The following is an 18381-nucleotide window of genomic DNA, read 5'->3' on the forward strand; positions in this document are numbered from 1 at the left end:
ATAAATATACCTATCTGTTAACTACTATCTGCTCTTCTTTCATTAAAAAAACTGCTCAATAATTTTGCCCACGAAAGGGTTAAAAAACACGCCTGGTAAAACTAGGGAACCGTAGTGAGTGCTACTTAATTGCACGCAGTCCTCAGACAGACCGTCATCCAGCGCGCCCAGCGCCGAGCGACCTCCAGCTCGGGGCAGCCCCAGTCCCGGGATTCCATCAGCTCGAGGTCCCGCACCAGCCGGTAGAAGGCCCGCCGCTTGCGGAAGAAGAGCCCCGCCTTCAGCACCCCGGAGCTGATCTCGAGCGTGTGCATGAGCGTGTGCGAGATGCCGGCCACGTCGCCGCGCGCCGAGTACACGCTGAGCAGGCAGACTGCCACGTAGGCGGCGCCGCACAGCTGCACCAGCGCCGCGTACCCCAGGTAGGGGGTTCCCCGCGCGCGCGGCCAAAGCCCGCCCAGAGTCAGGTAGCGCACGTGGCCAGCCAGTGCGCGGCTGCCGCCATTGTGTTCCTCCCCCGACCGCGGTGCTCGACCTGACGGCTCCTGGGACAGAACCAATCAAAAGCGAGCTAGCAACAACTGTGCAATTTGGCCTTACAACACATACACTACTGGCCATTCAAATTGCTACACCAAGAAGAAATACAGATGATAAAAGGGTATTCATTGGACAAATATATTATACTAGACCCGACATGTGCTTACATTTTCACGCAGTTTGCGTTCATAAATCCTGAGACATCAGTACCCAGAACAACCACCTCTGGCCCTAATAACGGCCTTGATACGCCTGGGCATTGACTCAGAGCTTCGTCGCTTCATCTTATACTTTCCCCTCTTTGGGGAAGTGTGTGTGGGAGTTTGTAGCCTTTTGGCTTTTACTCCCCTGTGTACTTGTGTGTGTGATTTTTAGCTGTAGTTTTTTTTTTTTTTTTGGTTGTCTGTGATATGTGATGAATGTTCTGTGTGTGTCTGGTACTTGCCTGAGGTTGGCGAGAATATTTGTGTTTCTTGGGAAGGAGCAGGATTGAGGATTGGATATTGGGATTTAATCTTCGACTTAATCGTCAAAGATCGTCATGGGGCGTTTGTGCTTATCGCGGGACATGTCATACTGACCTAAGGAGTGGATAAGGTTATTCTCGGATCTGGAAGAGCTCTCGTAGAAAGCCCTTGCCAGATCCTGGAATCTTTCTTTGAGGAGTGGTATTTCAGCAGCGGCGTGCAGATCGTCGGTGGGGAATCCCATGGGTAGGTGCAGTGCCCTCCTGAGGGCGCGGTTCTGCAGCCTCTGGAGTTTGTCCAGGTGCTCCTTCGCCGCGTATCCCCAGACAGGGCACGCATATTCCATTACTGGCCGGATCAGGGCCTGGTAAACGTTTACTCCTACTGTGCAGGGGAGGGAGCTGGTTGTGTTAAGGATTGGGTACAGGATGGACATTCTGGCGCAGACCTTCCTGTGGATCTCGTCTATGTGGGGTTTCCACGTAAGACGAGAGTCCAAGGTTACGCCAAGGTACTTGGCGGTTCTGCGCCAGGGGAGTTGGGATCCATTTAGGTGAAGGTGGAGGGGGGGGTGTTGAGGAGGTTCGCGCCTTCCGAGCCTACGGGTAATTGACTCAGAGCTTGAATGGCATGTACAGGTACAGCTGCCCATGCAGCTTCAACACGATACCACAGTTCATCAAGAGTAGTGACCGCCGTATTGTGATGAGACAGTTGCTCGGCCACCATTCACCAGAAGTTTTCAATTGGTGGGAGATCTGTAGAATGTGCTAGCCAGAACAGCATTCATACATTTCCTGTATCCAGAAAGGTCCGTACAGGACCTGCAACATGCGGTCGGGCATTACCCTGCTGAAATGTAGGGTTTCGCAGGGATCAAATGAAGGGTAGAGCCACGGGTCGGAACACATCTCAAATGTAACGTCCACTGTTCAAAGTGCCATCAATGTGAACAAGAGGTGACCGAGACGTGTAACCAATGGCACCCCATACCATCACGCCGGGTGATACTCCAGTACGGTGATGACGAATACACGCTTCCAATGTGCGTTCACAGCAATGTCGCCAAACACAGATACGACCATCGTGATGCTGTAAAAAGAACCTGGATTCATCTGAATAAATGACATTTTGCCATTCGTGCACCCAGGTTCGTTGTTGAGTACACCATCGCAGGCGCTCCTGTCTGTGATGCAGTGTCAAGCGTAACTGCAGCCATGGTCTCCGAGCTGACAATCCATGCCGCTGCAAACGTCGTCGAAGTGCTCGTACAGATGGTAGTTGTCTTGCAAACGTCCCCATCTGTTGACTCAGGGATCAAGACATGGCCGCACGATCCATTACAGCCATGCGGATAAAGTGCCTGTCATCTCGACTGCTAGTGATACGAGGCCGTTAGGTCCAGCACGGCGTTCTGTATTACCCTCCTGAATCCACCAATTCTTTATTCTGCCGCCAGTCATTGGATCTCGACCAATGTGAGCAGCAATGTCATGATACGATAAACCGCAATTGCGACAGGCAGTTACAAGGATTGAGGGGCATGAAAGGGAAGCTGTGGTTGAGAAGGGAGTGAGACAGGATTGTAGTCTATACCTGATGTTACTCAATCTGTATATTGATCAAGTAATAAAGGAAACAAAATTTGGGGGTAGGAATTAAAATCCATGGAGAAGAAATAAAAACGTTGAGGTTCGCCGACGACAATTTAATTCTATCAGAGACAACAAAGGACCAGGAAGTGCAGCTAAACGGAACGGACAGTGTCTGGAAAGGAGAATATAAGACGAACATTAAGACAAGTAAAATGACGATAATAGAATGTAGTCGAATTAAATCAAGTGGTGTTGGGGTATTAGATAACAAATGACACTAAAAACACTAAATGAGTTATGCTATTTGATTAGCAAAATAACTGATGATGGTCGAAGTAGATAGAACATAAAATGTAGACTGCCAATGGCAAGGAAAGCGTTTTTGAAGAAGAGAAATTTGTTAACATTGAGTATAGATTTAAGTGTCAGTAAGTCGTTTCTGAAAGTATTTGTATGGAGTGAAGCCATGTATGGAAGTGAAACATGGGCGATAACTGGTTTAGACAAGAAGAGAATAGAAGCTTTCGAAATATGGTGCTTCAGAAGAATACTGAATATTAGATTGTTAGATCCCGTAACTAATGAGGACGTACTGAATAGAGATGGGGAGAAGAATAATTTGTGACCTAACTTAAGCAGAAGAAGGGATCGGTTGGTAGGGCATATTCCGAGGTATCAAGGGATCACCAATTTAGTATTGGAGGGTAGTATGGAGGGTAAAAATCGTAGAGGGAGACCAAGAGATGAATACAGTAAGCAGATTCAGAAGGATGTGGATTGCAGTAGGTATTGGGAGATGAAGAAGCTTGCACAGGATAGAGTAGCATGAAGAGCTGCATCAAACCAGTCTCAGGACTGAAGACCACAACAACAACAATGCCCACAGCGAAAGGGTGTAGTTTTTAAGAAACGAACAGTGGACAAAGGAATGTAGTAAATTGCAACCCGGCATAATTACAAAGATGACGATGATGATGTGTAAATTAAAATTATGATGCCAAAAAAATTCTTGATATAGCGAGTTCAAAGAAGATATAGTAATACTTAATAATGTCTTCATTCCTTTATAAATCTACTTGTAATCTTTCCGCTTTCTGCTCCAGAAAAAATACACTTGTTTATTTTGCTTAACGAAGAACTTTTTCTTTTGGCATAAGAACACAGAGCACTTAGTTACTAACATAATTGCCAATTTATAAGACTGTCTTATTCTTCTTGTAGTTTAAGCTCTTTTATGGTTAATCTCACAAAAAACGTACTGTAATTGACTTATAATAAATGATTGAAATTACTCAACTGCTTTTGTTTCTGTTCAAAATTGGTAGTCTAGCTTCTAGTGCAAAATGACAGGCTAAATAAGACGCAGAGGCCGGCTTTTCTATATCTGGCCATGACAATCTTCTACCGTCACGTCATTGGCGAATGGAACTGGGAAGGGAGAATCCGATATTGGTACCAGAAGAACCCTCCGCCACATACCGTCACCGGGTTTGCGGAACACAAATGCAGAGGTTTTACACCCCATTATTCGCCCAATGAACTGCCTTTCAAAGATATGTAGCCCTATCCAGACGATTGTTGCTTTGTCTCTGGGTCATAACCGTAAATCCAGCTCTTGTCGCCAGACAACCTATGACAAGAAGGTTAGATCATCAGATGCCTTCTGATCGACAGTCAAGATCCTAGGCACAAATTTGGTGGCGACACAATGCGTGCCCAATTCATCCATCAACATTCGCTGACATCTCCCATAACCAATACCCATTTCATCTGCAGGGTCTTGAATGGTTAGACGTCGACCCACACGAACCAATTGTTGAAGTTTGGCAACAATGTCTGGCTTTGTGTGGCTAACGGGCCTTCCAGTGTGAGCATCGTCTTCGACGTCTGTACTGCCGGCCCTGAACCGAGCATACCACTTAAACACACGTGTAAGCTCATGCTCTGTCCCCCAAACACTTGCTGAATCATTGCAAGGGTCTCCGTAGTTCTTTTGCCGAGATTCGCACAGAATCACGCTGTTCTGTTAGCGGATCCATCATAAAATCGCCACACACCAAATACAGAGTATTACAGAAATCACTGTGGACACGCAACACGTCCTCCCAGCTGAATGCACTCCACTCACTGACTCATCAGATATGCAGCTCTCGCCACCTAGCAGTGCAAAGATCTACTACTCCTACTTTCCAGATAGCAGCAGCAGTTCCGAAAATTTTGGATTCCACCTCGTACGAGACCGGAGTCACTACTTCTCAATCAAGTAGCCCCTCAGTTTGCCTCACAAGGGCTGAGTGCACTCCGCTTCCCAACAGCGCTCGGCAGACTGGATGGTCATCCATCCAAGTACTAGCCCAGCTCGACACTGCTTAACTTCGGTGTTCTGACGGTGATACCACTGTGGCAAGGCCATTAGCAAATCGAATAATAGTTACAATAAACGCCGCAGCATAATTTTCTATGCTGTCAGGTTTCTTGACGTAGATTCGTATTTGGCCAAGCGGTTCTAGGCGCTACAGTCTGGAACCGCGCGACCGCTACGTCGCAGGTTCGAATCCTGCCTCGGGCATGGATGTGTATGATGTCCTTAGGTTAGTTAGGCTTAAGTAGTTCTAAGTTCTAGGGGAGTGATGACTTCAGAAGTTAAGTCCCATAGTGCTCAGAGCCATTAATATTTGAAACACGCTTCTCTCTACTTTAATAATCTGTAGCAAACTGGGGTTGCCTCCGGTGCAGCATGAACCAGTAGCCTACGAGAATCGCTCGTTTTCTTTTTGGTCGAATAATATATATAGTTCATTAGCAGGCTCTAATTCGAATCTTTCGACACTATTTAATAAAACGTTGTTCGTGGAAAGAAAATACTTTAGGAAATTATTAGGAAATTATTTTAGGAACTCTGATGTTTGAGATGTTCTCATTATAAATGCTATTTTCTATGCAGTACGTTGCCAAATTTCTAGTTCACAACTGAAAAACAGATGGTTGTGTAGACTTTCGATTACGTTTCGAGTACTTTTTTTTATGAACAGAGAACATCTTTCCGTGTAGTTTACTGCCTGGTACTCTGCGAAATACTCAGTTTCACAGAAATCGTCCACTTCAGACGATCAGTGGACTGTCAATATTACCTTCAAGTCACTGCCACTATCATTAGTGATTTTTTAAGTTGTAATGCATTGTGTATAGTTATCTTCAGCCACCCTTCCAAGCGCGCTTAACGGTGGGCACCATCTCCCACTACATCCCGTACTGTCTTGTTTATGCAAAACAAGTGAGCGTTTTCTTCGAACCCCATTTGGACGTTGACGCATGTGATAAGGACCTGTGACGTTGCGCCTCGCGAATCGCAACTCACTTGTTACAGCCAGCGGCCGTTTAAATTCTGTATTTCTTCGTGGTCACGTTCAGGGCTCGTAATTCACATTCTTAGTTTATTAGATGCAATTCGCGATTCCAGTTTCGTTTCGCCGTTCGCAGCTTTCACGTATAGACTTTTACGGATCCGGTCATTGTAGATATTAGTAAAAGATGTGAAATTCGATTGCTTCGGCAAGTGACAGCACCTGTTTCATGTGCTATCCGTTATGGAAAGCGTGTGGCGCATAGCGTACCTAATAATGCGTCATTACATTCGAATCTGAGACTAATTTCACCTGCACATCGAAAGGTAAGGCCAACAAAGCACTTTACTATTATATGGGTGCTATTAATGCGAACAGTTTCCGGACTGCGCTAAGTGTAATTTGCTTATAATGTGCGATGGCTTTTGCTTACACACTAAGAAGCGAAGTTTAGTTCTGTTCATGACGAAGTCGATTGTATTTGTTGCATCTTATCAGTTTTCTTCCTTTGTGCGTCAGTACAGTTCCTATAATAACAGGTACTACAGGAAATTAATTTTCGCAGAAGAGATTTATTTCTTAAAAGCTGGTTTTTTCCTGTTTGGCTATATTGATTTTATTTGTCCACAACTAGTTTCAGCCTTCTAGACTATTGTCAAAGGATTTTGTAGTTCTGAACAAAACAGTATATTTTATATTACCTGCACCTGTAACGATGTGCATGTAAGCCTATTTGAAATAAATTTACTAGCAGCTTCTGTTCGTGGAGGTAACATATTTTATTTTGTACAGAACAACAAAATCGCTTCAGAATGGCCTAGAAAGCCAAAACTTGTGAGCAAAGAAAATTTATGAATAAAATGTTCTCGGGTTTCCAACCGTGTCAGTTGCTTAAAAGTAGTGTAGTTTTAAGCAATTGACGCGGTTGGAAACCCGAGAACATTTTATTCAATGTTATCGCCGCGAGACTCTTCATTCATACACAGAAAATTTATGCTGCAGAAGTGATTTTCCACCTTGTTTTAGTAAGTGCAATGCTGTGGAACACTCTATGAATTATCTAATCTTGTAGGAACTTCGTTCGAAGTATGCAGTCATTTAAATGTGAACAGCATGTGTTAATTGTTTGAGCTGTAGTTAATAGCGGAAGTATTTCATTACCGAAGTGTCGCTAAGCGCATTTTGTAAAAAAATAAAAAATAAAAAAAAACTTTGTGTGGTCCGGCAATTTAAATGTATGAATATTTGAAGTTAAAGTTGTTAGTGTCGCTGGGCGTTTCGCTGCGATGATGGCTGTGTTTTTGTAGTTTCTTGTTAATTATGTACTTGATGCTTTAAAATCCTATGTTTCGTATTAAGTATGAATGTGATGTAGCACCAGCCACTTTTGAAAAACTGTGAAATGTGTAATGAAAGATACGGGGGTAATTCGAAAAGTAAGGTCTCCTGCTTTTTTTTTATATAAGTACATAGACCTGTTTATAATGTTTTACATCAGTCTACAGCTTGAATATTTAGCTAATTTTCGACGTAGTCACCATTTCTGCCGATGCATTTTTGTACACTCTGTGGCAGTTTTTGTATGCCAATGTCATACCAACTCGCCGCCATGCTGTTCAGAAAGTTCTGAACCTCTTCTTTCACCTTGTCGACGGAGCTGAATCGCTTTCCGGCCAAATGTTCTTTTAACTTAGGGAACAGCTGATAGTCACTGGGCGCCAAGTCAGGACTATAGGGTGGGTGGGTGATTATGTTCCACTGAAACTGTTGCAGGGGAACAATGGTTTGCCGAGAGATGTGTGGGCGAGCGTTGTCATGGAAAATGTGTACGCCTTCGCTCAACATTCCTCTTCTCCGGTTCTGAATTGCCCACTTGAGTTTTTTCAGTCTCACACAGTACCTGTCAGCGTTAATTGTGGTCCCAGCGATTCAGCTCCGACGACGAGGTGAAAGAAGAGGTTCATAACTTTCTGAACAGCATGGCGGCGAGCTGGTATGACGTGGGCATACAAAAACTGCCACAGCGTCTACAAAAATACATCGACGGAAATGGTGATTGTCGAACAATAGCTAAATGTTCAAGCTGTAAACTGATGTAAACCACTGTAGAAACAAACATGTCTATGTACTTATATATAAAAAAAGGAAACCTTACTTTTGGGATTACCCTCGTATCTTGAGCATTTTGTCTCGCTTCTTAACCATAGACGTAGAACGTCTCTTTACGTTTCCTTGTTTGCAATGACGTACTACAGTTTGTTGCATCAGAAAGGAGCTTCTCACGGAGGACAGGCGTGTTGCTGCACTACAAGGACGCTGTTACAGTTTGTGGCTGTTGCAGTTGACTGTTTTGTGGTTGTGTCTGACAGTTATGCTTCGAATTACTGACAACATCATCGCTAAACTTTGTAAAACACAGTACATCCAATTTTCTGCTGGAAAAAGTACAGTTCCTTTAATAAATATAACACATAAACAGAAGTCAGTAGACAGGGTAGGGCATACTAGGTTTTGGGTGTACTAATAGATGATAATCTTAATTAGAAATTCATATTTTGGATCTAATAAAGCGACTAAGTTCAGCAACTTTTGCGATCAGAATAATTGCCAATTTTTAGGATACAGAAATTAGTAAGCTAACATACTTTGCATACTTTCACTGTCTGATGTCATACGGAATAATATTTTAGGGTAACTCAACATTTAGACAAAAGGTATTCACTGCTCAAAAGAAAGTGGTTAGAATAATGTGTGGGGTTCATAGTCGCACGTCTTGTAGGCATCTTTTTAAAAGATTGAGAATTCTTACAACAGCCGCACAATACATCTAATCACTAATGAAATTTGTTCTCAACAACATGGACCAGTTTAAAAACAACAGTGACATTCATGGTTATAATACCAGAAAAAAGAAAGACTTACACTATCCTTTGCTCAACCTGTCTTTGGCACAGAAAGGGGTAAAATATGCTGCTATAAAAATTTTCGACAAGTTACCAGATGAAACAAGGTGTCTGACAGACAGCAGTAATAGCTTCAAAAATAAATTGAAATCATACCTCCTTGACAACTCCTCCTATGCCATAGATGAATTCTTGAAAAGAAATAAATAAATCTATAAATATAGTATTTGCATTTTGTGCCATTTAAGGGAATGGAGTAAATAATAGAAATATTTATCTTTAACTCTTATATAAAATTTTGTTTCATATGTGCATTTCTCGTGAACTTGACACGTTCCATATCATAACGGCTACCGTGCCGTGGGATTGATCAATGGAACACGCAACCAGCTAACTAACTAACTAACTGACTAACTAACTCCCTCCCATGACTTGTGTAATATTCAAATAAAAAAAAAAAAAACTCCAGGCTAACTGAGTAGATTCTCTCTAGTGTTGTCAGTTTCCATACATGTCCATAATCCACAAATCAACGCTTATTGCCAGCGTGTGGCAGTGGGCGCGTTCTGCACTTTTTCTATTCCTGTTATGCATAGCACGGTGACAGGACGACTACCTATGCGTTCTTAAGCAAGAATTTCTGTTTTTTTTTACTTTTTACATTTAATGTATATAGTCGCTAGCGTCCCACCTACTTTACCACCTACATTGTTTTTTTATGCGGGTGAGAGATGGACATGTAAAGTGGCCACACCAAGGGAAATTTAATTTTCATCATACCATCGTTATTGGTAGAAGCTTGTTGCTTACATATTTTGAATATTCGTATTATAAAATATCAGATTATTTACAAATAAAAATAGATAATGAGTAGTAACCATATCCATTTTTCTTAAGCCTGGCGTATCGGCCACTTTTCCCAGTGGTGAAACCGACGCGTAGCTTGTGGAGTTTCGTCAGTTCTAAGATCTTGCGTGCCGTGTACCTGTACATTAGTCGCAATCATGTTCCACGTGAAAAACCCATCGAGCACATACTGTTATTGCTATTGCAGCAGTAGGTATTGCAACTGTTAACATAAACCAAACATTACATGGTACTTCAGTGAAGGAGTCCACATATCGTCGTAATCATACTTGTTTGAATAGTGCTGTGAGACAGTTATCCAGTTGCATATCGAAACTATTCAAGGGGACCACACCCTGCCTATTTAACCCATGTTAATTTAGGCAATTATTTGACCCATTTCTGAAAAAAGCTTTTTGATGCATGACCTTAATATTTTTACTGTATGTTACATGATGCTAATAGTCAACTGTACTAAAAATCTACTTCATCCATTTTATAGTTTTTAAGAAATACTTTTTTAAATTTATTAACAAAATAATAAGTTTTTTTCTACAGGAAATAGTTTTTTGTGAACTTCCTAATGGGGGAATATTAATGAATGCAATACCAGAGGTGGCTTTTTATGTTATTCAGAGTCTCTGAAAATTTCATTCAATTATCTACGATAGTTTCTGATATAATGGGGCATATATACTGAAAATTTTAGTTTGCGGGAAATTGACTTTAAAGAAAAAACTTTTGAAATTTGTTACTAACAGTTAATTAAAACTGTCCTGCTGCATATGATGGCCCTTATTTGCCCTCTAGCAGGTCTTACAGCTTCTTTTACACCTTCCTGGATGTCTGTCCTGTCTTCTTGGTCATATAAGACGCAGACCTGTCTGCATCGGCTATCCTCATTTTATCGCAGTATTGCAGTCCAGTGATATTTTAACCAGGATTAATTCCCAGCTTTTTGAGTACCCAACACTTTCCAATATTACCACAATTGAATGGAATAACAGCATCATGAACTTCTAGGTTCATTGTATGCATGCCTACAAATACAGTTTTAGGAAGGCGGTTCCAAATTATGCTGTTGAAACATTCATTTGCGTTCTGTGTCTGCCCATGCAGACATTTCTCTAGAAGGTCAGGATGAGCCAAGTCTCTGAAAATAGGTTTAATTGCTGTAATAACAGCAGCAGGAAGAGAATATTGGTGAGAATAAGATTCTCCAGTTGCCTGAGCCCTATTGTATTAGCACCACGAATTTTCTCCTGATGGACACAATCCATGACATGGCTTATCATCAGTAGAGGACTTAACGGAAGAATATGGCCAAAACATCTCTATTCATTGCCTCAAGATTTTCTTTATTTCTACTAATTGCCTGCCCATAGTATACCTGCAAGTTTTCTATTTCAGTTTCAGTTAACCGACCCTGTTCGGTCAACAATTTTCCATCTTCAAATTGAAAGCGCGTTGTTTACAAACAGCAGAAACCAAAGAATACCGAACGTTGCATTCCAAGGATAGCCAACACACTCGGGAGTAAAAAAAAAAAAAATCCCTAGAGTTCAACGCAGGGGATATAAAATGTTTGCAAAAAAGTGGGCATAGCACAAAAAACACTTGGTAGGAAAGTGCTCAAATGCTCGATAAAAAAAATTCAGCAAAATCCTTTTCAGAATACTTAAATAATATCTAAAAATGATGAAACCGAAAATCTTTTTTTTTTTCGACCTGAACCACGGTGTGGTCCACTTCAGAATTGGCAGTAGGCTTGCAACATTTTGATATATTGCTGGATATCGACAAAGAGAAAATCAGCCGAAATGGCACAGTGATCAGGAAAAGCGTTTTTGCTGAGGAATGTCTTACACCACCACCTAGATATTTAGCAACGGGTCGCCCTCTCTCGAAGATTTAAAATTTTCCACTGGAATTTCTGCGTCGGCGCTATCTAGTATACTTCCAGAGTAACGCAAAGTACTTTGATGCGCTATTTTCAGACTATGCCTGCACACCCACCGTCGTCACGACTGCGCGGGCAGAATCACTTATCTGTCTTAGTTCAGGAGATAGTGACGTCATAAACACTGAGATGCGTGAGAATATGCCGCATCATGTATGAAGTTTTAATAAATCTATTCTTTACTACTGACACTCTCCTACAGTCGAGTCGACTTACAGAAAGCCGGCCGCGGTGGTCTCGCGGTTCTAGGCGCGCAGTCCGGAACCGTGCGACTGCTACGGTCGCAGGTTCGAATCCTGCCTCGGGCATGGATGTGTGTTATGTCCTTAGGTTAGTTAGGTTTAAGTAGTTCTAAGTTCTAGGGGACTGATGACCACAGCAGTTGAGTCCCATAGTGCTCAGAGCCATTTGAACCATTTTTGACTTACAGAAATCCTTGACATCTGGCAGCGCTTTTGGCAGGATTCAACTACGAAGCGCGAACGGCCGTACAAGAAAACAGTAGCCGTCTACAGAGCTACGAAGAAGCGTGGCCATAGAAAAGCTGTGCTCATACGTTTGTACATTATACATATTTTTTTCATGCAAACACAGTTCATTTTTTCCCCGTTTCTAGTAGAAAATTGGCAAAACGAATACCTGGCCAACGCCGAGTTTGTCAGCTTCTATGCGCGCTGTAATTAATACGAGGGCAATCCCATAAGTAAGGTCTTCTATTTTTTTTAAAGTACATAGACCTCTTTGTTTCTACAATGGCTTACATCAGTTCACAGCTTCAACATTTAGCTATTTTTCGACATAATCTCCATTTCTGTCGATGCATTTTTGTAGACGCTGTGGCGGTTTTTGTATGCCCATGTCATACCAGCTCGCCGCCATGCTGTTCAGAAAGTTATGAACCTCTTCTTTCACCTCGTCGTCGGAGCTGAATCGCTGGGACCACAATTAACGCTGACAGGTAATGGGAGTCTGAAATATGTCAAACGGGCATTTCAGAACCGGACAAGAGGAATGTTGAGCAAGGGCGCATACATTCTCCGTGAGAACGCTCGCCCACACATCGCCCGGCAAACCGTTGCTCTCCTGCAACAGTTTCAGTGGAACACAATCACCCACCCACCCACCCACCCACCCTAGAGTCCTGACTTGGCGCCCAGGTTAAAAGAACATTGGACCGGAAAGCGATTCAGCTCCAACGACGAGGTGAAAAAAGAGGTTCATAACTTTCTGAACAGCATGGCGCCGAACTGGTATGATATAGGTATACAAAAACTGGCACAGCGTCTGCAAAAATGCATCTACAGAAATGGTGATAATGTCGAAAAATAGCTAAATGTTCAAGGTAAACCATTTTATAAATATACAGGTCTATGTTCTTGTAAGAAAAATAGACCTTACTTTTGGGATTACCCTCGTATATATACTCATAGGATACTACGCTTTTTTTCTTTTGTGACTTGCACAGTTTTATATTTCTGAACATTTGAAGCAAACTGCCAATTTTTGCGCTACTGTGAAATCATATCAAGATCTATTTGTGCAGCTTCCTTCAGACAGTGCTACATTATAGATGGCTGCATTATCTGCTGCGAAAGGTCTGAGGTTACCAGTAATATTGTCCGCAATGTCATTAACATGAACAGCAAGGGTTACCAACACATTCATATCCATAGCTTGAAAATTAAATTGTGCTTTCCCATTGCTTCACCATCACCAACAAAAGCTCTTTCTTTTTCAGGTAGGACTACAAATAACTTGTCTCACTGACGTTTATGCTGTTTGGGTAAGTGATACGAATAAATGTTCTTGATTAATTATGAGTGCCAACATTTTAAATTATTCTTCACTGTCGCCGCTATAGATGCAAGTTGAAACTACAAAGAGCTGTAACCAGTCATCTTTTATTATCCTTACCGCCAAGCGTTTCGAAGGATTAGATGGCAGTTTACCAGGTGGATTTATCTCAGTTATGCATGTGCGACGTTGGAGGCAGTACATGGCAGCACAAGTTTTAGTACTACACTTAATGTAGTACGAAGAACCTATCAATAGGTCATATGCAAACTGCAACGCCGTCAAATACGACGCACAAGATTTTTCAAATTCTCTCGCTCGCTACGTGCAAACTATTAGCCCTAGAAAAAATAATTAACAGGAACTTTTTGTAGGAAATTTAATGTAGTTAAATTTTGTACTGGGATACGCTTCCGCTAGAGGCCGTTCTTCTTGAATTATTTAAGAAAAAGTACGAAAATGACCTTCGAACGCCTTTTTCTTGAATAATTCAAAAACCTTATCATCCAGCGAAAATGTATTCCAGTACAGAATTTAACCACATTAAATTTCCTACAGAATTATCCCTTGCATATAGCGAGAAAGAGAACATGAATGTGTCATACGTGGTTTGTGAAGGCAATGTGCGTTACATGAAACCCTGAATATTGTAAATGCGGAAGCACTGTGTGTGTGTGTGTGTGTGTGTGTGTGTGTGTGTGTGTTGCTCCTTGACGCCGAAATGGCTGGATGGGTTTGGGAGAAATTTTGAATAGAATTAGGTTATACCCTGAATTAACTTTTAAAATTACTTTTAAAATTGTGTAGCGCAACACATTTATCGATTTGAGCAATATATCACGAAATATGGAACAATAATTACTCTTAGAAAAAGCTATTTACTCTGACTTTTGAACTGTATCGTATTTGTGGAAGTGCTTTTATTGTTTAGTATGTCCTACATAGCACGTTTCAAGGTAATTATACAATCCTCAAAAAGTTTAATCCACACTTCCGTACAAGCCCATTGCACTTTTCCCTCTGAGTGTCAGACGCTTGAAGAATAGAAACGATGGTGTTATTTAAATATTGAACGACAGATGTTGCACCTTTACATGGAGAACGTGGTAGCTTTTTAATGAGGCTGGATTTAAATATGATACATATACAAGAAAAGTTTTTCCGTGTTAAGTACGTCGAAAACAGGCAGGAAATGATTTACTCACTCTCCTGTCACATTTTGTAAGTCGCTTCCGAGGCGCATAATTCTTTTTTTCTTTAAGTAAATGAGAGAGTCGTGACCGACATGTATTCTGTGAGCTTGTCCCATCGACTCAAAATCTGGAGTCTTGTTTTAAACTTTTTCGACATCATGCGGATTGCTGTACCGCCAGTGACCAGCGCCTCAGTACCACCAAGATGTAACTTTTATGATGACGCAAATGCGTGTATAATGAATTTCGTTATTAACATTTCTTGAGGAACAACTGTTTACCGTGGGTAACATCGCAGGGCGGAGGTAGTATATACAGTTACCCACAGTCGTTTAATGAACAAAGTAAGAGCATATGGACTATCAGACCAATTGTGTGATTGGATTGAGAGTTCCTAGATAACGGAATGCAGCATGTCATTCTCAATGGAGAGAAGTCTTCCGAAGTAAGAGTGATTTCAGGTGTGCCGCAGGGAAGTGTCGTAGGACCGTTGCTATTCACAATATACATAAATGACCTTGTGGATAACATCGGGAGTTCACTGAAGCTTTTTGCCGATGATGCTGTGGTGTATCGAGAGGTTGCAACAATGAAAAATTGTACTGAAATGCAGGAGGATCTGCAGCGAATTGACGCATGGTGCAGTGAATGGCAATTTAATCTCAATTTAAACAAGTGTAGTGTGCTGCGAATACATAGAAAGATAGGTCCCTTATCATTTAGCTACAAAATAGCAGGTCAGCAACTGGAAGCAGTTAATTCCATAAATTATCTGGGAGTAGGCATTAGGAGCGATTTAAAATGGAATGACCATATAAAATTAATCGTCGGTAAAGCAGATGCCAGACTGGGATTCATTGGAAGAATCCTAAGGTAATGCAGTCCGAAAACAAAGGAAGTAGGCTACAGTACACTTGTTCGCCCACTGCTTGAATATTGCTCACCAGTGTGGGATCCGTACCAGATAGGATTGATAGACGAGGTAGAGAAGATCCAACGGAGAGCAGCGCGCTTTGTTACACGATCATTCAGTAATCGCGAAAGCGTTATGGAGATGATAGATGAACTGCAGTGGAAGACTCTGCAGGAGAGACGATCAGTAGCTTGGTACAGGCTTTTGTTGAAGTTTCGGGAACATACCTTCACCGAGAAATCAAGCAGTATATTGCTCCCTCCTACGTATATCTCGCGAAGACACTATGAGGACAAAATCAGAGCGATTAAAGCCCACACACAGGCATACCAACAATCTTTCTTGCCACGAACAATACGAGACTGGAATAGAAGGGGGAACTGATAGAGGTACTGAAGGTACCCTCCGCCACAAAGTTCGTACCGGATCGAAGGTGAGTGCCGGACCAGGCCCTCGAACCTTGGACCTTTGCTTCCCTGGGCAAGTGCTGTACCGACTAACGTATCCAAGCACGACCCACGGTTCACGTTCACGTGAAGCTATGATGGCGGGTCGTGGGTAGTGTGGTTGGATACCTTAGTGAGTTAGGAGGAGTATCTGGGTTCGAGTCCCAGTCTGGCACAGAATTTTCAGCCGGCGAGGACGTCTCAAACCGGCACACACTCCGCTGCAGAGTGTACTGTGCATCCCCAGAATCAACGGGTGGGAATATCAGTGGCTATGGACGTTTGTTCGAAACTGAGAGGTGGGTAAACAGCGACAGTGGAGCTGTCCTCAGACGGGATAACGGTCTAAGTGGCTGGTCACGATAAGCAGGATGTTCTGGACAGATTCCCAATCGTCACGAAATGTCCATTGCTATGGGGCTGATCTTTCCCGAGAGTTCCTTCTTCGCAGGCATCGTTTGCCATCGCATCTCTGTTGACTCTCTCGCCCGTTACCTCGAACCGTTTTCTCCGCTAGTGAATAGAGCGAAGCGTGCCTGCGTAGACTGACCGCTGCGTCCCGCACCGCTGCCATGGCCGCAGTCGCATCCCACGTGCCGGATCTGACGTCACTGCACTGCCGGGCACCGGAAGCAAGGCTTTTGTACAGCTCTCCCTATTGGTGATCCCCGACACTTCTCAGTTATTCACAGCCATCTCTAGCCAGGCACTAAATTTTTAAGTATTCCTCAGACACAAGATAAAAACGATTCGAGGCTAATTAAATAGTTGTATAAAACGAGTCACGTCTGTGACAAAGAAAAGCTGCATGTCAACAGAAACAAATATTGACTGACTAATACAATCAGAAACTGTGGGTGATTACATAAAAGTCTTGGGTTCCAAAAGAATAATTCATCCGCCCGAGATGTGAGCAGCAGTTTGATCTTTAATTTATGGAGCTCCATTTAATATTCCTGATGGAGGTAAGTACAAGTAATTTAATGAGCGTGTCTTCAGACAGAGAGATGAAAAGTCTTCCGACATCAACCCTACGAAAGACGAAACGGTACGGTACGAGGAAGCAGAGGTCACGCCCAAACAAAGCCGGTAGCCTACAAGCTGATTTGTGAGTCAAAGAAATATTATGTCTACTTCTATGAAGAACTCAACACGAGTCCACATGCAAGCCGTATTCTCGCCGAGAATAATTTCGACGTTTAGTACGCGGACACTCGATGGTTTTCCTCTTTCAGATTAAAACCGTGGCCAGAACCTAATCGTGTCGAATACGGGCCTTTCCTTTCGTAGGAAATGCTGATAGGAAAAAAAAAAAATGGTTCAGCTGGCTCTGAGTACTATGGGACTTAACATCTGAGGTCATCAGTCCCCTAGAACTTAAACCTAGCCAACCTAAGGACACCACACACATCCATGCCCGTGGCAGGATTCGAACCTGCAACCGTGGCAGTCGCGCTGTTCCAGACTGAAGCGCCTAGAACTGTAGTAACACAAACTTGGTACGTAACATACACAACATACGTACATACATTAATCCTTGTTCCATATACCATGAATACGGCATTTCGTAATGATGTGGAACGTGTAACTTTCACATAAGTTTTCTTTACAAAAAATAATTAATTAATTAATTTTTTAATCACAGTTACTACTAAGAATTCATCTGTTGAGTAGGAGTTGTCATTCACAAATACTTTTAATTTGCTTTTAAATGTTGGTTGTGTATCTGTCAGACTTTAAATACTATATGACAAATGACCAAAGATTTTTGTGGCACCATAATTCACCCTTTCTGTGCCAAAGTGAGATTTAATCCAGACTAGTGAATATCATCCTTTCTTCTCGTGTTGTAGCTATGCATTGCGCTGTTATTTTTGAATTGGGATGGGTTATTAATGACAAATTTCATAAGTTAATATATGTATTGTAAAGGTACTGTGAATAACCAGAGTTCCTTAAATAAATGTCTGCAAGGTGATGGTGGGTGGGCTCCACCTATTTTTCTGATTACACGCTTTTGTGCAATGAATACTTTCCTTCATAATGACGAATTGCCCCAAAATATAATGCCATATGAAAGCAGTGAATGAAAACAGGCATAGTAGGCTAATTTACTGATATGCTTATCACCAAAATTTGCAATAAGCTTAATAGCGTAAGTTGCTGAACCTAACCATTTCAGCAGATCATCGATGTGTTTCTTCAAATTCTATTTCTCGTTAATGCACACACCCAGAAACTTTGAGTATTCTGCCTTAGTAACAGACTTCCGTTCATAGTTATTGGCGACTCAAAAAAAGGTTCAAATGGCTCTGAGCACTATGGGACTTAACATCTGAGGTCATCAGTCCCCTAGAACTTAAACCTAACTAACCTAAGG

General features: G+C 42.1%; 1 protein-coding gene across 1 annotated transcript in view; it reads right to left on the bottom strand.

The window, feature by feature from the left end:
* Nucleotides 1-16575, bottom strand: part of LOC126293217 (odorant receptor Or2-like) — a 115148-nt gene extending 98573 nt beyond the window's left edge. Inside the window, exons 1-2 of the mRNA XM_049986339.1 lie at nt 16552-16575; nt 153-545 (exon numbers count right to left, since the gene is read on the bottom strand). Coding sequence (XP_049842296.1) covers nt 153-545; nt 16552-16575 — 417 coding nt within the window. The remainder of the gene's footprint in view (nt 1-152; nt 546-16551) is intronic.
* Nucleotides 16576-18381: the final 1806 nt, after the last annotated feature.

The sequence above is a fragment of the Schistocerca gregaria genome, chromosome 10 (assembly GCF_023897955.1).
Source record: "Schistocerca gregaria isolate iqSchGreg1 chromosome 10, iqSchGreg1.2, whole genome shotgun sequence".
In the NCBI taxonomy this organism is placed as follows: domain Eukaryota; kingdom Metazoa; phylum Arthropoda; class Insecta; order Orthoptera; family Acrididae; genus Schistocerca; species Schistocerca gregaria.